At 39.6% G+C, this 25,189-nt stretch overlaps 1 protein-coding gene across 1 annotated transcript in view; it reads right to left on the reverse strand.

The window, feature by feature from the left end:
- syt6a (synaptotagmin VIa) overlaps positions 1-16,718 on the reverse strand; it is a 53,675-nt gene extending 36,957 nt beyond the window's left edge. Inside the window, exon 1 of the mRNA XM_076098042.1 lies at positions 16,526-16,718. Within this exon, the coding sequence (XP_075954157.1) occupies positions 16,526-16,718 (193 nt within the window). The remainder of the gene's footprint in view (positions 1-16,525) is intronic.
- Between the last annotated feature and the right edge of the window lie 8,471 nt (positions 16,719-25,189).

The raw sequence follows: 25,189 nt of genomic DNA on the forward strand, positions 1-25,189 counted from the left end.
GATGTTTTCCTTGACACGCTTTCTAGGTCAGTACTCAACTCCAAACCTAAACCTCTATGCTCTGACGTCTCCCCGCAAACAACATTTTGTTCACTTTGTTATATTGTTTTAATTTGATTGTTTCAGTTGGACTCCAGAATGCTTAATCCACAAATCCATCCATCTAAACTTCCCATTTTTATTCAAACATTTTATAACAGTTGGAGCCACTAATCATCGAACAGCTTTTTAGAACAATTCTACTGAATCCATTAGTACAAAATGGTCTGTGATCTCCTGTTGAGCTTTGATTTAATGACAAAGAACACATTTTGTGTTACTTCCCGCACAGGGGCTTTTATTTTATTTCTTATTTTAGTTGTTGGCCTTCAAGTAAATTTACATTTCTTGTGCACGCAAAACCTAGACAATGGTTTTCCAAGGAACAGAAGCACCATTTCTGCTCTCGTGCTGGTTTGATTTCAGACTTTCACTCCCTGCAAGTCCTCACCTCTTGCACAATGACACACAGTAGCCTAAATATACTCTTGGGGGAAGCTTTTGTGGCTCATTCAGTTCTTATCGCTGTCTTCATCATGAAAATGTCAGAGTGCCATGTCACAGGATGCTTTTAAAGGGAAGGAGAAAGAAGAGATCTGATTGGCCTTATTTCATCTACTTAAAGCATATCCAGAATCAAACTTAGTTGAAGCTTTTTACCGACACTTCATGTGTGCTTGTACAGCCTTGTCTGTGTTTTGCGCGATGTGGAATTGAAACTAGAGCCCTTAATCCTTATTCACAAACAGACACTCCTGTTACATCGATCCCTCTTTCAGTACTACTAAGTGCAGTACAAATAAAACTAGATTTGCATGGTTTGGGCATTAATATAACACTGCTTGTCAGATTTTAACAAAACTTGATGGTTCTGTACTTTGTATTGAAGGGCTGACTTTGAATCTCAAAAGTATTCTTACCTGGGTAAACAACCCTTCTTTTAGGAGGCTTGCTCACAGACATTGACACGGTCTCTTGCTGCCAGTGAGTGTGGAGAAAGCAATGGCCTGAATACATACATAACTTCAACAGGGTGAATCCTCACCGGGGATGCACTCAACACGCTTCATCTTTCTTTTTTGATAATGTAATGTTTGCACTGTTCCGAACACACTATTCTTTATATGCAAACCATTCAAGAAGTGAATTGTAAAAGGGCCTCTTTTGCCACTTCCTCTTTGAACTGAGTCACTAAGATCAGTCACTCCCAAAGAATGGCTCGGGACCCACGGGTCAGTCGCAGGAGATTTTGTTAGGGTCGCCAAATACATTTACAGAATTTCTTCCCCAGTCTTTTATTTAACATTTCTATCTGCTGTACACCTTTGAGCCACATGAGGAAGGCTGAATGTTCGTGTCGTTCTGATAATTGTAGTCTACTTATAACACTGAATCTTTTATGAAAAGCTAGCGTAGATTCTGTTTGTTTTACTGAGGAGAGAAAAAAAACAGGAGCCTGTTAACTCTATCTAAATGTGTTCATTTGGTCTCATTCATTAACTATTTAACATGTGTATATGTTTTAAGTAACGTAAATACGTATATCACTATGTATTCGGGTGGTTTTACCTATTCAGTTACAAATTCATTTGTATACAATTTCTTGGTAGGAAAATGAGTTCATTTAGCAACTCAGATCTTCAGGAGTCCAAGACTCCTGCTTTGGATAGCAGTCCCAATACAAACTTTTTATAATTATACTTGACTCATTTGCTATACATGACCAGAACTATGTACAATACTTAGTACGTATGAGGGGATCTGCCGGGGTCCATTTTGTTTCATGTTCAAGGTGTGTTATCGATGTACTATTCATCTTTCTAAAGAACCATGCAACAGGAGCCTCCTGTCGTCTTAGGCCTCAACAACACATTGGATCTGCTTATGGCTGGTGGCCCAGCGAGAAAATCTAAGTAGAGTTCAAAGAGGACTGAGCTCAAGCTGGAGGACTGTGTTCCCCCGGGACTAATGCTTTGAGAATAAAAATCAAATCAAAATTCACTCAGGTATTCACCAGAGATTTATTACAGCCCCCTGAAATCCTCCCATGCATCAGCAAGGCTGACCTGGAACTGTGCAGTAAGTTGGAAAGGATGGGAAGAAGGTTAAAGGAAAGACTCAAGATGTGCAGGCATGAGAGCATCAGGGAATGGAGGGCATCTTCTGCTGCTTTAATGAAGGAACAGATATTGCCATAGGCTCACTTATTTTTCTCTCTGGTACCACATATTCTGGTTTCATAGGCGTAGCCCAGCATACATTGGTCTTCTCGTGATGGTTTCCTGTGATCATAGAGAAGTTGTAAACGAAGAGATTTTAAGAGACAGTTGAAGAATGGAATAAGAAGTACTATAGATATTTTATTTTAAAGGTGCAGTGTGTAGTATTTGGCAACATCTAGCATTGAGGTTGCAGATTGTAACCAACTGAAACTTCTCTAGTGTGCAAAGTGTGTAGGAGAACTACGGTGTAGTCCTATCCAGAGCCAGTGTGTGGTTTGTGTGGGCAACTGTGGCTAAGTGGATAGTAGGGCCGTCTTTCAATCAGAGGGTCGGCGGCTCAATCCCCGGCTCCGGCTCTGCTAGTCGCATGTCAATGTGTCCTTGAGCAAAACACTTAACCCCAAAATTGCTCCCGTAGTTGTGCCTAAGGTGTAGAAATGTGATAGAATCTGAATTGTAAGTCGCTTTGGATAAAAGCATCTGCTAAATGACTGTAATGTAATGTTTGTCCATTCTGGGCTACTTTAAAAACTTACCAGTCAGCCCCTTGAAGACGACCCACTCCGTAAGTAGATATAAGCGGCTCATTCTATGATAACAAAAACGCATCAATTCTTATTTTCAGCTGATTATACAATGAAGACATACTTATTGTTAATATATTGCATTTCTGCTAAAAGATCCCCATAATGCTACACTGTTTCTTTAGGTAAAAGTAGCAGTACTACAGTGTAAAAAAAGTTCTGCATTCAAAATGTTACTGAAGAAAATCAGTAAAAAGTATCAAAGTATACTTAAAAGTATTAAAAGTACAAGTACTCATTTTGCAGAATGGCCCATTTGAGAATAATGTATATTAAATATCTGGAGTATAATTATTCATAGATTGATGTGTACATTACTTAATGTATGTTTTAATGTTGCAGTTGGTAAAGGTGGAACTAATTTTAATTACTTTGCTGGCTTATGAATTTCCCTGGGATCAATCTATTTTTATCTAAACCTTTTAATGAAACATCGTAATTTGAATGATTATATTCTGAATATGGAAAGTAACTAAAGTTAATTTCATATGAATGGAGTAGAAAGTACAATACAGTATTTTGCTCAAAAATGTAATAAAGTAGAAGTAGAAAGCAGCAGAAAATGGAAACACTTCCGTGTAAAGCGATGAAGAGACTGTAACCTTCCTCAAGTGAACACAACAAACAAACATAAATGCAATATTACATCACGTTTTCAATTTTTTCAACATTTGGGGTTTGACTGGTGCCTTTTTCACAACATCACCTTGTTGCGCTCTCTTCTTCTGCAGTGATATAATGGCACCGAGAATCAGAATCAGAATCAGAGCCACTTTATTTGCCAAATGTACAATTTAAATACAGGAATTTGACTGAGAGATACAGCGCAGTACAACTAAGAAAGGCAAAAGTTAAAAGGGTAAGTTAAAAAGTTAAAGAATACAAAACTGTTACGCTATGCCACATATACTGTTTAAGAATAATAAGCATGCTGAATAAAGCTACTTTGCTCGTGTTGCACAGTAGGGGGTGTAGGGGATGTGCGTGTGTGCATGGAGATGATGGTAGGCGGATCGGGGCGTTAGGCAATGATCCGTGGTGGACAGTCGGGGTGAAGGAGGGAACTAGGATGGGTTGTTGAGGAGTGTGATGGCTTTAGGGAATAAACTTTCTAAAGAGGCAGTGGGCCGGCTGTGAGGGGTCAGCTACTGGCCTGCTTTCTTTTGCAGATTCTCAGAAATTTTGTTTAAAACGCTGTATTTAGAGGGATACCTGGCTAGTGATAGTGGTATTTTTTCAGTACTGATCCGATATAAAGGACAGAAACTCTTTGCTAAGCCACAGAGAGATATACGTATCAGTGATTGATCAAGTCAGACAGAGGCCGGATATTACAGGACTTCTCTTTTTTTCGAGAGGTTTGAACAGTCCTGAGAGAGTGTTTCCATTTCCTCTCTCCGACTGACCTGCTCCACTCTGAATGCAGGGCAGCTCTCCAGTACTGACATATTTTCACTTCAGTTGCAGCCAAATGCCACCGGTGGTGCGGCTTTAAGACCGCCTCCCTGTCAAATGAGTTATCTTTGCATTCTATAGGGTGTTGAAGTGTCGTTACCGCGAGGAACGTGGCTATACAGAGGAGAGGCCTCTCACCATGATGGGAGTGGGTCCACAGTACATTTACATGAAGTGTATCCTTGAAAGGGGATTCAATCATGGTCAGCTGTATAATAATGGGAAAACACACTCATATGTAACATGCTTTTATCTACACTGAAGATAGTTCATGTGGCACATGTTGGTAGCTGCAAGGCACTGAAAGGAAATTTAAAGCTGCACTGATATAGCTAATATAATACACCGATGGGTCAAATTCTTTTTATGTATTATTAAAGCAGCTCTGTGAAGCATTTTAGCATCTTTCAGATAATTGTTTTGGTTCACTCTCCACTCCCATCAGAACCCTTTCTAGAAAGCAGCTGTTGTCAGTGAAAAAAGTCAGACACAATTAGCGACTAGCTGGTGAACATAGTGGAGTGTTTAGCATAGCATCACTTTTTAAATTGATATTCCGAACGTGTTGTTTTCACATTGTCATTTGATACATTATTATAACAATATATATTAAAGTGATAGAGTACTTGTATTTTACTTATTAAACACTTAATCATCAATAACAAATATAATAAATTAACCAAAACATTGTCACATTGCCATGTCAAAATAACTTTATTTAACCTTATTTCTTTCAGTATGACTGTGGTTGCATCTACGAACGACCAGAGAAAGGTCGAGGAGACGCTGATAATGTAGCACAGGCTGCTGACTAAAGTAGATTCTCAGTAGCAAACCCTTTAGGTACGTGTGCTAATTCTGCTGCAATGGAGGGATGATAATGTTATGATAATACAGTGATATGATATGGATCCACCGCTGTAAATGGTGGTTTATGCCTGAGGCTACAAACCTCCACTACTCCCCCAGGCTTTAGTGAAACATTTTGAAATGCACATCCACGGTTTGTTGCAGTCTCATGCTGGTGAAACCTCCTGCGCATGGAACAGAAAGTTTGTAGTCATTTAATGATGATGCTCCGGTCATAACTTTCTCCCCTTCTGGTGTCTCCCATGGGACCTTATTTCGTAAAAAAATATGTACAGTAGTCAATGGCGAGAGACAAATATTTTTTTAATACCATTTGAATTGTGCCATGAATAACACATATAACGTTTGTCATTATCATCATCAATCATGATCATTATGGTGACCGTTGAAAACAACAAAGACAAGACCTTCTTGACATGCAAAATTATCTTTTAAATTGACAAACATCAAATGTGTAATTCATTGCACAATTTAAACAGGATCAAAATATTATTTGTCCCTCGCCGTTGTCTTACTATTTATTTATACCAAAATAAGATCCCATAGTGGTCCACCAGAAGGGGCGGGCCTTTGCTTCTCTTTGGTCCTCTTCTCTATATTCATCCATACCTGGCTCCGGGGAAGTATTAGCGACTGTTTGGCCAGTAACAGCCAGTGACAGGTGATTATTTTGCACACTGTTGTCATACGCATCCATTATACAATAGACTCTGTTCTTAATTACACGCTTGGCTGGGGATTATCTTGTCAAAGTGGGGGGCTATGATCTCCCAGGTTATGAATTACCATTTGTAAAACTTATTTACATAGAGGGATTTCCATAACTGACCCCCAGGTCGCTACTAATAGCTTGTAAATTGAGGTGACTCGTTCCTGTCACTCTCCCAACACGTTTCACCTGTTATAATATTAGTGCTACACAGGGAAGAATTCACCACATACGTACATTTACAACACTGATAAACCAACAGATACGACTACTTGTCATATAAGGGGAAATGATTAGTATTAAAATCATGATCTACCTGCTGATGAATATGCATAGAGTAGCTTTTTTTCAAGGTATTATGTTGAGTTTTAAAGCAGTTGGTATTTGGTGTGTGTATATATATTTCATTATTATTGGAAACTTTCTTCTTCTTGTGTGTTGAATTGCATGTTTGCCTGTAGACACTTTGTGTTTCTTTTTTATACTCAGCTGAAACTAATTACAAATGTACCCATTGGACAGGTCTCCATTTCTTAATGTTTAATACCAGATTACATGCTTTTCAGGAAATATCCTAGCAAATGATAAGTAATTTATGGACCTGTAAAAAAAAACAGTCAATGCCAAAACATAGTGGTGCGGGAATGGATGAGTCATCAGTGAACACATTCAGTAATTTCAGTTACACTGCCATGTCGACCTGAATTAGCTACTATAAGCTTCTGTTAGTGGTGAACACGGGAATGTCAAGCTCACCAATTCTGTGATTCTCTGCAGGAATGCATCTCGTTTGTGTGTGTTTGTATAGGCACCTTTAGCTTTTTAATCAAAGAACTAGATATTTTGGTTCATCTTTTGTATGAGGAGAGAGTTTCATGCTGATCCGAGCCATAGAAATGTGAGTCACGTAACATTGTCTACGGAAAAAAGAATGGGACTCTTACTTTCAGTATCAGAGGTGGCCAAAATACAGTGGGTACGGAAAGTATTCAGACCCCTTTAAAGTGATATTTCAGTTTTTCTTTTTTAATAAATTTGCAAACATTTCTACATTTCAGTTTTTTTTCTGTCAAGATGGGGTGCTGAGTGTACATTAATGAGAAATAAAATGAACTTTTTTGATTTTAGCAAATGGCTGCAATGAAACAAAGAGTGAAAAATTTAAAGGGGTCTGAATACTTTCCGTACCCACTGTAGATCCTAGTTTGGCCTTCATTTTGATCTCAACTACACACCTGTCAAGTTTTTTTTTGTGAAAGCATTTCATGGTCCACAGACATACTGGTAAAAGTGTAACCCACAAGCTGGAACTCACCTGTTTTCTAATCTGATAGAATTATTCATAAGTTTCAGAAAAAGTTCCACTTTTATTTGCTTTCCAAACACCTCTTGTGACATTATTTTCTTCTGGGTAAAACTTGCACCTTTGCCTCTGAACGAATGAATTTCAAGTAATTTAGTCTCCGAACAGAACATATATCTGGATATTTATTACTTCATCTAACAGTTAAATGAAATATGCAAATTTAAAGGACGCATCTATTGATGAATAATGGAACATGGCCCCCAGAGTGTGTATGAGATGATTATAACTACTTGTTATCTGGCTGTTATCCAAAAATTCAATCTACCGTATGCTTAACTGTATATTGCAAATAGGAAGCTTTTTTCTGTGCGTTTTCTTCCAAGAACTCTTCTTATCTAATCTCCTGTGCCGCAGTCTGGTTCCACTGATGTAATATTGGTGATAACAATAGTGGCAACAGGGACACTTTACTGTTTTCACATCTCCAATGTTTCACAGTGAAACCGTGGAGCAATTTTCCGCTGGTGACAATCTGTAAGGTCAATGCATCAATTCTTGTCAGCTTAGGTAACATCATTTCAGACCAGACAGCTGCTGCTTTGCAGAGGGCGCTAATATAATCAGAGGATAAAATGTCACAACAAACCTCAAATTGTAAACTCTTTTTTCCAGTTGGGTTCAAAGAATTCTCCCTTTAGTTTTAATGAAACGTGATCACCACGTTGTTCAAAAGCCTCTTGATCGGCCAACTGCATACAAAACAGACAAACACACATATTGACATGCAGGTCACACTTTTCTATGCCTCCTAGTCTTTTGTCATGAGGCTGTTATTCAGTTTGTCCTTCCCCCATCTCCCATCCCCCCTGATTGTACTTCATGTTTCCTCGGGGGATTGTTAATGGCAGTATAAGTGAAAACACAAAATATAGGAAGCAGCAAGAGATTCCAGGAAATGGGAGCGATATACTCAGAACCGATGGAGGGCCTAAGGCACCATATGTTCTAGGTGCACTGTGACACATTTTCTGGCTGCTCACGAACACAGGATTTACAGGCAAACAACCCTAAAAAAGATATTCTACACATTCTATAATTGACTTTTTTTTGTACAAAGTGGTGTTCGTCCCCTTTGGCTGAACTTTAAAAAAAAAGAAAAGAAAAAAGAAAAACATCTTCAATCATTGTCATAACAGATGGCGGCAGAATTCAGTACCATCTTGGCATCATAGCACAAAACTATGCAGTGCTGCATACATATTACACCCTTGGTTTGCCCCTTAAGCATCGGTATTTGTATTTAATTTAGCCTTTCAAGCGTGCAACAACGTCTCTATCAAATTAGTGGATACAATTTTAAGTGGAGCTCCTTCTCATTATCTTGTCAAAGCCTGTGGGTGGTTACAGTTATAGTGGTAAGAAAATATCTTGCCTCCTTCACCCAGAGGCAGCAGATGAAACGCCTCACACCCTTCTGTTGACTGGACCTCATGTGTTATTCTGACACATGTCTACGTGAGAGACATCAAGACTTTTTCACTTTGTCACTCCACTTAAAGGAGATGCATGTGCGTTTATATGGTTTAATTAATCATGAAATGATGTATATGTAATTTATATAATGTGAATTATGTAATCTTCCCTGAAGGAATGTAATCGCCCCCGGACAAAAAGATCTGCTAATACTTGATAACACAGCCCACGATTTACAGTGTAATTCCATTTTATGAATAAGATACCAATAAGATACTTCCTGCTACAGCAAAAGGAAACTATGGGGAACAAGGAGGGAACAATTTTAGAGGAAATGGGAACTAAAATATTTTTAGTAAATACTGTGTATCTATGGGGGGAATAACTGCTTTAGCTAAAGTATTTCCTTGTTATTGTTCTGCAGACAATCCAAAGAGCATTATAGTTGGCTAAATTGCCTATGCAGTAGGCTAGTTTCTTTCCTAAGTCCCCTGTGTACATTGTCGTACTCCATAAATGACAAGTTCCCTACTATTCTTAAGAGTTGAGCATCCACCATTGGTGAGTACCCCTGAACATATATGAACAATTTGTTAAATGGTTGTCAGTAGCATATACTTCTTCAGAGACTTTACAAAAGCCCCTTACGTTACATCACTGTATTGCCGCAGTTTTGATGGCATACAGTAATTGTAAATACAACATACTACAATAACTTCTAGGTTTTTCCCCCAAACTTCCATTTTTGTGCCCCTGTATGTAATTACCTGTTATACTTTATTTTCTGTCGTTCAATCTGTGGTTTGCAGCAACATGTGGTATTAGCCTATTATGTAGGGCTGTCGCAATATCGCTTTTGACAAGCAAACTGCAGTGGATGGCAAGCAACCGCCACAACCACTGTGATCATGTTTTTTTCTTTTTTGAATTATTTGCAATGGGAACCCTGCACATATAAACTATCCCTCAAACGGCAGCAGCGTAAAGAGGAGCGTCTATCCTCCACTGAGCGCTGCACGTTTGGTGTTTTCTTTCTGGTTGCCAAGAGTTGAAAAATGTCAAAACTGTTGGTAAAACTCTGCGATTGTCATTGTCACCGTTTAACCCGGGACAAATACCACTAACACCAACCGTCCCATCCTACATGCAGGCTACGAGTGCTGAGCAAGAACAACAACGGAGGAGAAATGAACCCACATAGACCGGCGGGTCCATCCTCTCTCCATACGTGCTTCAACCGTCTCTTCATCCAGAGCAAGTACTGCTTTGCGCCGACATTTTTACTTCTGCGGATATTCCAAATCATTGCAACCAGATGCAACCACGCTTCGTATCATTGCCCTTCTGTGTTTGGCAACAATAACAAAGTATTTGATTTGTTTTTAAATGGTAATCTTTGTCATTTAAAAAGCAATAATATACCTAATAATAGCATAACAATAAAGCTAAAGGAATGAATGAAATAAATAAATGAAATAATTTACACACCAAAAAATGCAAATGATACTGCATATCGAGCTGTTGAGCGAATCATGGACTATTTCAGTATATTATAAGAAATAAAGAGTTCATTCATTCATATACTTTACAGTTTCAACGATTTTGACAAACATTTACTTTTCAGTGATTTCTTTTACATCTTTGTACAGTTGAAAATGCCCACAGTGGATTAAAACACTATAAACACCTTTCACATCACAAACTACAGCTCTCAAAATAATGTAATGTTTTTCATAAAGTTCAATAAACACCTCTGACACAGGACCCTTTATTTATTGTAGGGCTCTTATGTCGGATTGTGTTAGATTGTACAGGAGAAAGATTCCTGTGTACATATTAGTGTAAAAAAGATCTTAGTAAAATGATGTATCAGATAAGGTTGGGAAAACAGATTCAGCTTCTTTGTTAGTCACAGCAGCATTAATTGATTTCTTGCCACTTGGCAGCACAACGGGCTGTGAACACAACATTGGCACAGTATTGGACACGGAGCCACTCTTTTGATGCTGCATTTTGTGTGTTCTGTGAGTAAAAATACACTGCAGAGCTTCTTGGAAAAACGTAATTATGCCAAATTTAACTTTAAACGGGTAATTACATAAACCTTGCTACCCATTCCCACCTATTATTACAAATCTCATTAATCCGACTAATTTAACTCAGATTTAGAGCAGTGTTTATCGATTTTTTTTTGCCAACTTGGGGGTAGTGTAGCAACATTGATGGTATTGTCACTGTGTAAAGCTGTTGTGGTGCAGGTGTGAGTTTTGCATTTTCGTGTAGTTTATTTGCCACGACCCGGTGTGTAAAGGGCCTTAAGGTACACATAAAAAATGTTTCACAACAGTGTCAGTCCAATTTGCAGTTCCAAGCCAGTGTTAGTTATGTCTTTATAGATCTCAGTGTTTAGTGTTCAACCATTTAGTGATATCACCCTCTAAGACTGCACATTAATGTGTGTGATGAAGTGTACAAGCCTCAGATCTTATTCTGCGCCTGTGAGCGAGACAGGAGCGGCCCCCGGAGGCTCTCAACCTTTCACCGTGACAGACAGCTCAACAGCCAGTATGACAAAACGTCAACTTGAACCGAAACCAACCAGTGAAACTCTGAGAAAAGGAGATGGTACAGGAGGCTTCGTTAGAACGGAGGGAAATGAGAAGAGCTTGACATCAGTGGCGTGAAGAAGTCAAATGAGGCAAAACAAAAGACTAAGAACCACTTTCTTTTCTCCTCTCAGCTTCAACCCAAAAATTAAACCATCCTAAAATACAGTAGGGCTATAGTAGTCTGTGGTGTGTACAGGGGCTGTAGTAAGTGATACTTAGTTTAATCCATTCTTACACGTTTGCTCAAGAGAAAACTCTTTATATACCTTGTGTTTACATGCTCTAGCGTAAACTGCAAACGTTAGCATGTCCAGCTAACTAGCTTACTACCTACAGTACTAATCTAACCCAGATTCACTTCCAAAGCCAACAAGCATTTTATACTTTGGGGGTTTACAGGTCATGTTAACAGGCTCTGTGTACTACTTGGACATCCACTGTGTAGTATTTTTCCAGTGTGTGAAACTGGTCTTTGATGCGACTATAAGAGAGTTTAGGCTGGACTTTTTTTCCATGGGACCAAGTCTTTCAGCTACGATATTATGCATGTCACCAACAGTGCATATTAAAGATCACTTCACAGAGTTCTAGTTTCCAAGCTGCTCAGCTTGGGGGTAGATACAAGTTCACATATCACAAAGTATCATAAGTTTGATATATTGCAAACTTAGTATTGTTTGATTACAAACGAATGACTCAACTTTGACTTTATATTCATACGGGTCACGAACGGCACTCCCACCCTGCCCAACGTAAGCGGATTATCACACACATTATACTGTCATTTACTCTAAAGAAATGAGAAGCCTGCTCTTATCAAACTCTGTCTGCAATCAAGGTCCACTTGTTAAAAAAAGTTACCATCATTTTTGAGTTTTACATCTGGCCTTGTTTTTATTGTCAACTGCAAATATGAAATAGAGGGTAGATGATAGTTGTTGTATTTCAGTGCCAAACTGCAGCATAATGTTGTGCTCCAGGTAAAAAAAAAACATTCACACGCTCTGTTGCGTCTCTCGCCGCCCTTTGAGGCTCTCATTGTTCTGCTCGCTTGGGGCTTGACTCTTTAATCAATAAAGCAATGTTACTGCTCAATAGCTCAGCAGAGGCCTTGCCCAGTGCACTGGCCTGGATAACACGCAGCAGGTTTCTACACTACTCATCCTCCTAATACTTTTGTCATTAATGACACTGATGCATTCTGTAGGAGAAAGCCATGCAGAGAGAACACTGTCCTGTGAAACACTGACATAAAGCTACAACACAGCGTGGCATTGTCTGCACTATTAAGGTCTAGAGGACGAAGGATTTTTATTATTTATTCATGGAGATGGATTCACATTCACGATAGTTCCACGGCTGTTCAACTGGGGAGCCGATTACATCACTTGAAATTAGCACCTTCAGGGTCATGCCAGTTGCCGTTGAGTTTCAAAATGTAACTGTGGGGGGAGGAAACACCAGAGGAGCCCTCAGAGAAAGAGAGATGAAGGGATTCCTGTTTATAATGCTGTTCACAGACTGCTTACAGCCGATTGATATTCCAACCACTGTTTGACTTTTGTCTTTAGCGCATTAATGAAAAATGTGTCCCACTTTACTGGTCATTATCCTCCAACTGAACCGGCTCACTGACCCTACTCTAACATATCCGCTTGATTTGAACTCCCTGTGCTCTCACATGAGATCATTTTATACCCTCACACTTGTGTTAAGGTGCAAAGAAAGTATAACGGCTGGATAAATACATAAACCCTCCTGATTCTACATATTGGCTCTATTTCCCTGCCCACCTTGCTTAAGTGAATGCCACAAGATGCAAAAACATCAAAATGTGTTTCATTATTGTAATGATTACAGTAATAATAACACAAGCCTTTGAGGCTTGGCATTTGGTCTGACAGACATTTTTCTGAGCGTTATCTTCCACAACAGGAACAGTGTCTCCACTGTTCTTTTGTGGTCTACAGCGAAATGTTGTATCAATAAAATACAGAGACAGGAGACGGTATGGTATTAATTATTGAAAGGCACATTGGTTTGAATGGGGTTCTAATCTCCACAGTGCAGTTATTTTGATGTTCTTGTTTTTCTGTTTTAGATTCAACCTGCAATGCAGCATCCGTCCCTGCAAATACCACGGACATAGAGCGACTGGATACCGGTGGGGACTAAATGAATGATCTGCTGATGCTAATGTCCTCTGCCAGCCGGGGTCTTGTTTAATAAACCTCAAGATGAGATGGGCGTGCGGGAAACAACGTGATCAAAAAAATATGCCTCATCAATTCAAAGCCCACACACCTGAAGCTGCAGCTGATAATGAAAGAGTAGTTTGTAATGAGGCTGAGTGTTGTGTTTGTTTGGAGGGGGTGGAAGGTGGGTTAAAAGTGCATCCAGCAATCCAGGAGCTACACAGGCTTAAGGGATATGTTGTGTTACTTGTATCAGCACTCGGGAGTAAACATCAATATCTTAGGCAGGCGGCTGATCAATGGGAACGGTTCTCTCAAAAGAGTGTGAGACGCTGATCCGAGCTCCTATTTATCTCCCTGAAAAAGTCTTGTTTCCTTTCACACGCACAGCAGGCGGGTTCTGCGTGGCCTTGATTGAAAAACAATCAGCCAACTCAATTTTCAACAAATTGGTCAATAAAGACAATGGCTTATTTTCTCCCATCAGGACAAGGGAGTCCCAGGCTTTCTAATTAGTCATTCTTATTTTATCATAATCGATTTGAAACTGGTGCGGGGATACTCAGCCAACAGCGGGGAGTTCGGAAGGGAAAATTTACTTTAGTAAAATGACTGCTGCTGTGAGCGGGATAGTTGCAGATATATTCAAACAGCTGCATGATCACAAACCTAATGGGCTCTGTTGTGCTAGCACAGAGGAGGAAAGGTGGCAAATTGATGAAATACATTTTTATAAATCTTTCTTAAAAGCTGAGATGAATTTTTTAATTTCTTTTTTTAAATGCACATACTGTATACTCGGGAGCAACAATGGTTCATTGGCAGTTTATTGATTGCATTTTGAAATCTCCTTACTTTTTGCGTGGCTATAAACTGTTAAGTCGTCTGCTCCACTTTAATATGAAACATTTGGGAGGACCCATCGTGTTACTAATTTTGTATTCCACAAAGAAAATTTGAAGCATATGCTAAGTTAACACTCGGAAAAAATGAATCTTGAAAGCTGAATGAGTTGAGGTATTTTGGTTAGCTCAGACATGTCGGTAATATCAGCAGGACAGAGACGTTTTTAGATTAAAAAGATTTACAGCGAAGAAGTTCAAAAGATGACATTAGAGGAGAGTGATGGTCATTGATGGAAAACGTATTTAGATCTTTTACTTAATAGTCTATGGGCTCTGACCCAAAATTGAATGTACCGGTACCATCTGGGTGGGGAGATTCTAGTTGTGATTTTTTAGTTTCTCTGCACTGTGCTCCTACAGCGGTTTCTGCTGATAACGCCGTCCTGACCGACAGCGTAGCACCCACCCTTCCGCTTCCCCCTTCAGGTATGCTGAAGGCACTGAATCTGCAGGCACTTTCGCTATTATTTGCACAGGTAGCGCTGTTAGCACCGTTAGCTGTGGGCCGCCAGCTGGCCGCCGCCATGTTGAGAGCCGTAGAAATAGAAATGCTCCCAATGTTGTATCTTGCACCTTTTATGTATCTGTTTGTTGAACATTTCTTGCTATAACCACTTAGTACACACTGTGGGATCTATGAATCATAGGAAAGAAAAATATCGACATTTCATACAACCCCCCCCCCCCCCCGCCCCCCAACCTACACACCCTCCAACATTATGGGAAGCAGCTTGTTTAGCTTCCATGTGGCAGAAATCATTTACATCAATGACCGCATAACATGCAGTGGCATTTAATGTCCCCACAGCTCAGTGGTGGATGCCAGTGGCACTGTGATGTACGTTCAATTCCTCCACTGAGAATTATGTGAGTTGACAGTGGATTTGGTCAGGATTGGTGTGACATGCACGCTGTGAACAGGGACCCATCCTCGAAAAAGCAACCGCAAATGATATTTCCTCTTTCTTGTGCACCTGCTGACAAAACTAGAGTTCATGGACGTACAAGAAACGAATTCGTTTGAAGAAGAAATTAAAAATTAGCCGGATTAGCAAATGATTAAAGCATGCAGTAACAGATATCTAATATACAACAGATCACGTTATTGGCATGGAATAAAATGTCCTGATATTCTGCATTGGTATTCTTAATTTCAGTTTTCCAGACAAAAATAAAATGTTTTTTTACAAATTGTACACAGACAAATGTTGATGTTTAACCTCTCCCATCCATAAACCTGTTACACTGTCAGAGCTTGTCTTCTAAATCTATAAAACTACAATTCTTCACACACCCTTTGGTCATATCTTGAACAGTGTTATGTGCAATGTAACACTAAATTCACGAGTGTGAATGCTTCAAGACAATTCAGCCAATATTTCCCTGATTTAACAGCACCTTTTCCCAACTAGAATACACACAGCAAAGAATTCAAGCCTGCAGAGCCCGCAAGAGCACTTAGTAGAGCTGCTCCATTAACAAGAGAGGGATTATTCCTTTAAAGATGGTGAAGCCCACTACAAGTGCCAAAGCAACAGATGCACCAGGGTGCAACAGATGTGTAAATCATCCTTCATGAATAAATCAAAAATCCAATTCAGGATGTTGAAACTTTGCAGGGCAGATTAAAGCACACAACATCAGTGCTTTGTGTTGTCAACCCAGGCACAGCAACACACATTTCGGAAAAGGTTTGTTTGTTTCTCTTCTCTTTTCTTTGTAAGCCTGAGTGGTCAAGACAGCATCATCTGGCATTAGTCCGCCTGAAGGCATACCTACTGTAATAACAGTATAGGAGCTCTGCCTCTCTGGAGTAACCTGGGGAGCCAATGTGAGTCTATTTTATATACCTATTGTTCCCCTTTGCCCTGGGGTCACAAAAACTCATTAAGGATGTATAAATGGCTCAGTCGATGCTCTGGCTGAGTACCCATCTATGACCACACATGGTAAACAAAAGGAAAAAGGGGAAAAACTACATGTCAAATGGCAGAAAAGCAGATTGCAGCTTTTGCTCTCACATACAAGTAAAGCTACATAAAATCCTTTAAAAGTAGCTTTCTTAAGAGGAAAAACTAAGCATGGATTATTACAAAGCACAACAGGAAGGCTGTTTCTTTTCACCCAATATAGATTAGGAGTTAATTATAGTCCTTACCCAGTTCTTTGCGGTCAGAGCTGTGGCTGGACAACAGGAAGAGGTAATCCTTACAGGTGTCTTGATCCAACAGTGAGCTGTTGTGCAGGCAAAGGTCAACAATTAGGGTTACAGCTTTCTGACAGACCATGTCATACTCCTCTCGGTCAGAACTCATGCTCCCAGCTGCATCCTCAGCCGTGTGTGTGCTCATCCAAGGGGACTAACACACCCACACACACGCAGCAGCAGCAGCAGCCCAGCATGCAGAAGATGAATACAACGTGTCTCCGTCCTCGGCTGATTCTTTTTCTCCGCTGTCTCTTACGTGTGTTCACTCACAAACACGCTTGAATGTATTGTATGTATATACATATGAATCTATAAATATATATATATATATATATATATATATATATATATAGTGTGTTTCTGTATGTGTTTCAATCCATGTGTGTTAGCAGGGCCAAGATTGTTAAGTGCATGAACGCGTGGTGTGTGTGTGTATGTGTGTGTGTGCAATAATGTGTGAGGACTTAATGAATCACATTTGTCCTCAGGTGATAGGACAGAATTGTTGCATCACATACATGAAACAAAAAGCCAGTCACCAAGAAACACAACAGCTAACCAGAGTCATCCCCTCCTCCACCTCTCATGTCTTCATCCCTCATTCTCCACATCGCTCCTCCCAACCCCCCTCCATCTGACTTAAATGCCGCCACCACTCCTTCCCTCTCTCTCTCAAAGGAGGGAGATGTACGCCAAACTTGGCATTATAAAAAAAGTGAAATTAATCCAGTAAGATATAGATGATGATAACAATGAGGTGGATAAGTGATGAATGCAGTGGTCAGTGGACAACAAACAAAGGCAACGCAACAAAGACGCCATCAGCTTGCTGAAGGGCGAAGTGATCGACACGGCAGCGTCTGGGCAGGCGGGCTTAAGTAACTGAGGAACACGATGGCGCCCCTGTTCCGCTCAGCCAAGAACCTGCAAGACACACAAGCAAACGCACACTCACACAGTACTGAGGCAACAGGACTCTGGGGCCGTCACACAGTGTTTACAAACTAAAAACAAAAACATAACGACCACTGGGCTTGTTTTTCTCACAGTTTGAGTGGCTGTGCTGGTCCCTGCAGGTCAAAATGTCTCCTGTGATGAATTCCACCGCGAGCTGAACCACCTGTGACTTCCCAGGTCTCGCTGCTCCCACCGCCAGTTCCCCCATCGCTCCCGTCCCTGAGTGTTTACGGCCTGTAATGATGAGGATTTAGCTCTGTGTGTGAAAGAGAGAAACAAGGACAGGAGGAGGGAGAGAGACCAAGTTGTGAGGCTGCATATGAAGTGAATAAATGGTCGCTACAGTGGTGAAAGTACTCATGTCTTTTACATAAGTAACAGTAGCAATACCACACTGTAAAAATACTCTGTTACAAGTAAAAGTCCTATTCCCATAAGTGTTTGTTGGTTAGATTGGTCCCTTTCAGACAGTTATAATATTATGTAAACAGAATTTCAATGTTGGAGCAGATTTTAGCTACTTATTATACTGTTGTTTGGTTAAATCTATTGCACAAAGAACTTTTTTATAAATTGTTTTGTTTGTCAAATCTAGATATGTAGTGTAACTCCAGCTGTCGGATAAATGTATTGGAATAAAAAGCACAATATTTCCCTCTAAAAGTAGTGGAGTTGAGGTATAAAGTAGCATAAAATACTCAAAGTAAAGTACCCACAAATTGTACAGTACTTGAGTAAATGTACTTTCCACCACTGGCTATGTGTTTATTTTGAATACAATGTCAAACGTTGCAGCAGCTGTTTAACGATAAGTGAATTGGGATGTGAAAATTGCCGAATGTATCTGTTGGGACATAGCTAATGAAGCTCAATAAAAGCAAATACATCTCTAGCAGCTGATTCCCTTCGCTGTTTTTGCATAAACCTCTGAGGATTCAATTCAAATTAATTCGTCATATCTGATAATTAGAATTCAAAGGTGTTTATTTTCAAATCAAGGCTGTAAAGATGAGCAAAAAGCCCCAGGTGAGGAAAAAAAACTAAAACTAATTGACTTTTCTAGCACATTACATTGAACTATATGTGAATTTGCTCGACCTTATCCCTTAATTATGTTCTTAACCATTAATTAAAGTAATTTCATAAACCCTGTGATGAATAAGGCATCAGAAAAATGATGTCATGCCTTTCTAATTATAAGTGATATTGAGTTCAACCAGATCTCGGTCGACTCCCTTAGTTAAACCATGGGCGTAAATACGACGCTGTCTACACTGGTGGGCTATTGTTCCGAGATAGCTTTGATAATTGAGAGCTTATAGTGGCCCCCACCCTGCGTTTCCCCTCAAAGGTTGCAGTCTGGGGGTCGACTGTGCTTCCTGTTACTGAAGATTGGATCTGCTCTTCTTGGGCAAGCCTGATTAACAGGCAAATAAATAGTTTCTGGCTTCGGGTTTTCAAAAGAGTTAATTTCCTCTCTGCTTCTGCTGCAGTTGATACTGACTCGCCCCCTTCCTTTGCCCCGCGGTGTTGTTAATTCAAACAGGTTCACTGCCAACCAGTATTCGCTTTGGTAGTGCTTAGATGTATAGAAAGAAACTAAAAAAAACTCTCACTGATTTCCTTCCAGTGCAGCAAACACTACCAATGTAACATCTTTAATTGTGGAAGGAAATATACCTGGGGTGTAGCAGTTCTTCCTCCTTATACGTTATTTAGAGGGTGTTGTCCAAGAATGTCCAGTCTGTCAGACAAATGATGCTACTGGTTCCTTGTTAACGTATATTCCATCATTTGGAGACAGCTGGTAAATAAACTGCCATAAAAAAAGATAATGCATCATTACCCAGAAAAGCCTCCAGTGTTCTGTCTCTTTTCCACATAACGAATAATCCTATCCATACGCTACAGTTTGAGATCAACTTCGCATTATAATAGCAATGGTACAAGGTGAATAACAAATAATGTTGCAGATAGATAAAACGCCCAGTGGAAGTCAGCCGAATACCATCACCAGAGGTTAAGAACTATATAAAGTATGAATTTCAGGTGCTTGTTGTATTTTACCTTGGTACAGTATTTCCATTTTATGCTACTTTATATTTATAAAGAGTCAAATATTGTAAGTTTTACTACTACCTCTACCACTACATTTGTCTGACATTTTTCATCTCCTTCCTGTCCAGTGAAAACCATGTACCTCCAAATTTGGTGTTTCAGAATGGGAATGTTTGCGATAAACTGACGGATTAAGTGTTCTGCTAATTTAAAACCAGCTGACTGCGTCTTCACAAAGCTGTTTTTCTGGGCTCATGAAAAGTTGCCATTTTTGAGATATCTGTGTATTACAACTTTTACTTAAGTAACGGATCTGAACACTGACAAGAGCGACAGTATTATCTGAGGCAACAGCAGCTGAAAACATCACAGCAGCAACAAATCCGAGTAGAAACAAACTATCCACGATTTCTGTGTTCAAATGACCATCCAAGTTAAACAGAATGAAACATTGTTCAAACAGCGCAGGTTTAATTGCGCAGTACATCTTACCCTCTTCGTTAATTATTCATGAAGCAGTTAGAAATAACACAAAATAGTGTCTCTCATATAAATGTCTTTCCATCTCTCAATAATTTAGATCTCTGCAGTTACAAAAGTGATTTGAAGAAAACAAATAGAGGCGTTCTGTATGCTGATGGTGAATCAAAGCGATAATCAAGACGACTGCTGAGAGAGCTCGTTTTAGATAGTACTAATAATCCAACACCTTAGTCTGCTGTGAAGGGATTCTGCCTAGAAGCTATAAATAAATGAGCAGGGGTGTGATGGTCCTATCGATCATTTTAAAACAGGTGTGGGCACCGAGGTCCTCGGTTTGATATGTAAATCAACTTCATCTGTGGCAAATCTTTCTGTGGTGACAGCCCGGTGGCTACAGATGTTGAACTTGATTCATCGTGGCAAATGCATGACAAAGGGTTGGCTCACTCAAAGCTATGCTAATCAACATCAGCACTTCAACGAACTTCTCCTGAGGGCCACGGGGGCAGGATTTCTACAGTATATAGTCGGTGTGTGACGGTGTATCCCGGTGTGTGTGTGTGTTTCATTGTCACGATGTGTTAATCAAAAGATTTCCCGACTCAGCTGTGGGGCAACGAGAGAAATATTTCTATTTTGACTCATATAAGCTCATTAGTAACAGTCATAAATTGTGTAAACAGGATTTGTTGGATGGTGCTGTGAAGCTACAATACAACAGATGAGGCGATGATCTGTGAACAAATGGATCTGCCAATGAATATTACACATGCCTGTGGGTTTTTACAATGAAATAGACACATGCTATTTCTGTTAAGCCCTCAAAGGCGGCTTAAAATACTCATGGAGCCACAATCACAATGCTTTTCAATAAGGCTGAGCACACAACACAGTGATGAACGAGAGTGACATTACGTATAGTATGGATGGGGATCAGCATAATTATTCTGCGTCCAGGTGAAATGTGCGCAGAGCAGTACCTCATCCAAATACGTCCTGAATGTCATTGAGATGAGGGGTTTAATTGAGCTGCTGTCAGCACAGAGCAGAGGAGCGATTGAGTCCAAAAGAGTCTATTCTCAGCACCCGCTGACATGCATATCAATCCCAAGGCATGTAAATGCTGTCAGCTTTTTACTACTCAATATTCTCATAAGTCCTTTACAGGTCAGGTTTTTAATAGTGTGTCAAAATTCTTACAATACATTTACCCCTGTTTGTAATCAAGATTATTGGACTTCAGCATTTTTTTTGACAAAGCAGCATAAATCTCCATAACACGCGGGCTCTGCGTGGGCACCAGGCAGCACCCGGCCTCCCTCCATTCCGCATAACACGGAGCTCCCCCGGCTCAGAACACGGTCGCTTCATACGTAGTATGGCGTTGTTTGATTTGCAGCTCTAAGGACAAAAGATTTTTTTTTAATTGATGCGTTGCTTTAAAATGTTAATGTCGACAAACGTAACTATCCGTAAAAGCACAGCTTGTCGTTTTCCTGTTTGTTTATGGAGCCAGGCTACCCGTTTCCTCCTGCTGCTTCCCACCTTTATGCTAAGCTAAGCTAATTGCCTTCTTCTTATAGGTTAATACTGAACATACAGACACGGGAAAAATAGTCAAACAATGTTCTTGTTCATTTGTATGCAATACACTCTGTGTGCTATACAGCATTAGCTTGCTCATCAAATTTAGCTTCAGTTTTTGCCCATTACCTAGAGAGTCTCTGTACACTTAACAAGTCAGCAGAAGAAAAAAAAGAACAGAAAAGAAAACACAATATATGCAAGTTAAAGTACACACACATACACACACACACACCTACACACAAATTATAATGTTAATATGAGAACAGCGTTGAGGTTAATCATTTTAAAAACAGAGAAAACAGAGTGAACGAGTGAAACAAGACCTGTTTTCAGCCTGGATTTGAAAGTATCAACAGAGCTTGCCTCCCGAATGTGCAATGGGAGATTATAAGCGGAGCTTGGTTAGCAAAAGCTCAACCACCATAAAGGGTGTGATGGAATTTATTGTGAAATAAGAGAGATATATGAGGGAACCAGTCCTTTTACAGCCTTATAGGTCAGAAATTCTGAAATCAGCTCATGCGTGAATAAATAGCCAATGCATTAGTACCTGTATTATATGGTCAGACATCTTAGATCTTGTGAGGACTCTGGCAGCTGCGTTCTGGACCAGTTGGAGACCTTTTGCTGCTGCACTACAGCAGTCTATTCTAGTAATAAAGGCATATACGAAGATTTCAGTGTCTGATTTGGATGAAATGGGGCGTATTTAGACTAATTTACGAAGATGAAAGAAGGCAGTGTTATATACTTGACATTATTCCCAGATTCTTAACTCTGTGGGTCTGAGGTCGAACAGCTATGAACTGGAAACGAAAAATGTATTTTCTACCTGTTGGTAAGGAGACCACTGTCAGTCAGTGCAGTCCTTTAACATTAACAGCAAAACAAACAAACACTGACAGATTGCAGGTACCGCAGCAGCACTTTCTCCAGTGTGTGTAGTAGATTATTGTAGCAGAGTGCTACTCCTCAGATCTGACTGCAAATGAAGGCGGAGAGGATCAATGATGTCTTTGATCCATTCTCTGGGTTTTAGAGAGCGAGAGAGACGCAGAAGAAAGGATCTGCTTTCAGAGCAAGAACCTTAAAGACAGTGAAGTGTATAAGAAGCAGTTTGTTTTATGTTGTATTTGATGTTTTTTAATATGCAAAAATCACCTCACCAGAGCTGCTTTTATGCATCCACATAGACTTAATTTTCATTAACAAAGCTATGGTTGAGGTTTGGTTGGATGTAGGCACAAAAACTACTGGCTTAGGTTCATGGAAACATCATGTTTTGGGGTTAAGATAATTACTTCAGTAGGGTTAGAGGAGCTTTGTGATGTAATGTATCCTGATGTTTTTGGTGATCCCCTGACTTTTCTTCTGGCGCCATGAGATTGACAATTGTGGTTTTAGGTGAAATGTCTTAACGACTATTGGATGTATTTTTTTTGGGTGAAATTTGGTACAGACGTTCATGCTCCCCTTAGGATTCATTTTAATAACTTTGGTGATTACTTTCCACCTAGCGCCATCATCAGGTCAAAAAAACTCCATCCATCCATTTCCCTCCGCTTATCTGGGAGCGGAGGACTTTTCAAACTGTTTACTAATCCAGTAAAATACTTAAAAGATCTACAGATTTTTATCCAGACATTCACCTGCTGATGTGATGATTCTCTGACCTTTTGTCTAGCGCCACCATGAGGTTCACAATTGTGGATTTGATTGAAATGTCTCGACAACTGTTGGGTGGATCGCCATGAAATTTAGCAAAGATATTCATGTCTCCCTCGGGTTGAAATGCAATAATTTAAGTGATCCCTTAACTTTTCATCGAGTGCCATCATCAGGTCGAAGTTATAATTTGTCCAGTACTTTGCATACCATACTTTGTGTTTAATGCTAATTCGGAAATTCTAACGAGATAGAGGACGTGGTAAACAATATCCCTGCTAGACATCAGCATGTTACTATTGTGAGCCTTTTTGCTTGAATCAGCTCAAAGCCACATCAAAATTACAACAGATCCATAATGTTAGCTGAGAAAAATATATTATTATCCTGTATTTTGGTTTATCCTGTCATGTTCAACTGCATGCTGCATACTAAAGCCTTGTGACTGTTGATAGAAAAATGGGAGCTTCTTCTTCTTCATGAGCCCCAAAAGCCCCTCCCAAGGATCTACTGCCCTTTGCTACATATCCCACATGGGGTTGCCATTTGGCAACAATAACTTATCCCAATTTTACTAAAAGGCAGTAATAATAAATCATGTTGTTACTGTTTAGTTGTGAAAAGGGAGGATCACATTACATGAGCAGGAATGTGATCCTCCCTTTTCCATGGACACGTGATCTAATTGTTCAACATTTAGGCAAAATTCCTTCAAGAAAAAAATAAATAAATACTTTCTAGGGGACGCGACTTTTCATAATTAAAAAACAGTTTAGATGATACGTTTTTTATAAAATGTTAACATTAATTTGTTGCCATATGGCAACTATATGCAAATATGCAAGCAAACAAGAAGGGGAGATCCCAGGATGCAGGAACAGGAACAGGTGCTCAAAGTGTGCCGTGTTCACTGGCTTCTCAGATTATAATTTTTTTGTTAAATATTTCCATAATTTAAGAAATTTTAAGCAATAAAAATACGTTTAAACATTGTAAGTATAATTGGTGCAATAGATGTGGTCTGATTGGTGTGTTTAAGACATTCAATGCCTTGAAGTGAGCAGGTGCAGAAACACAGAGCCGGGAGACGATAAAGTAAATGAGCTTGTTTTCATTAGACAGGAAATGTGATCTAGTCACCACGGCAACTGACTCAGGGATGCACACAGGTTTCGTAAATTAAAGTCAGGGGGTTATATGAAAGGAATACTTCAATGTTTGATTAGAAATGTGTCAGAAACATGAAATATTTAACTCACATACATCAGACATCTCACAAAATGTCTTGTTTAGTTGAATAATACGAACAGCAAATGTCTCATGTATTCATCCATCTGGAATTTTGACCATTTACATTGTAGGTGAGTGAATCAACTGCTATAAGACCTATTTATAGATTTAGCAGCCATCTGAGCAATGAAAAGACAATATACCTGCGCTAAACGTGGGCAAAGCCACTCAGTCTGTCTGTGTTTAGAAGGTGCTTCCACACCAGAGGCCTTGTTGTCCCCTCCTACCTGATATATTCTCCCTAACCTCCGCTTCTCCAAGCGTGAAATCATCCAGACAGAATCATGGGATGTTTGGCAGTGTGTTTGTTTCTGTGCAGATGAACACAGCCTTGACTGTTGGCTCAGTAATTGACAACACTTTTCTATTTCAATTGCAAAATGTGAGAGGCAGAAATATATCACACAATTTGCCTGATTGCCATGCGATACCTCAGTTGTCAGTCTTAAAAGATATGGGGAAATATTTTTGTTTTGATACTGCTCTGACATCACCAACAAATTGTACACGGCAGGGAAGAAACAAAGATAAACACAAATACAGTAACATTAGTAGAATAAGGGATAACCCACA

The sequence above is a fragment of the Anarhichas minor genome, unplaced genomic scaffold (genome assembly GCF_050575085.1).
Source record: "Anarhichas minor isolate MPS153535 unplaced genomic scaffold, ASM5057508v1 ptg000003l, whole genome shotgun sequence".
Classification (NCBI taxonomy): domain Eukaryota; kingdom Metazoa; phylum Chordata; class Actinopteri; order Perciformes; family Anarhichadidae; genus Anarhichas; species Anarhichas minor.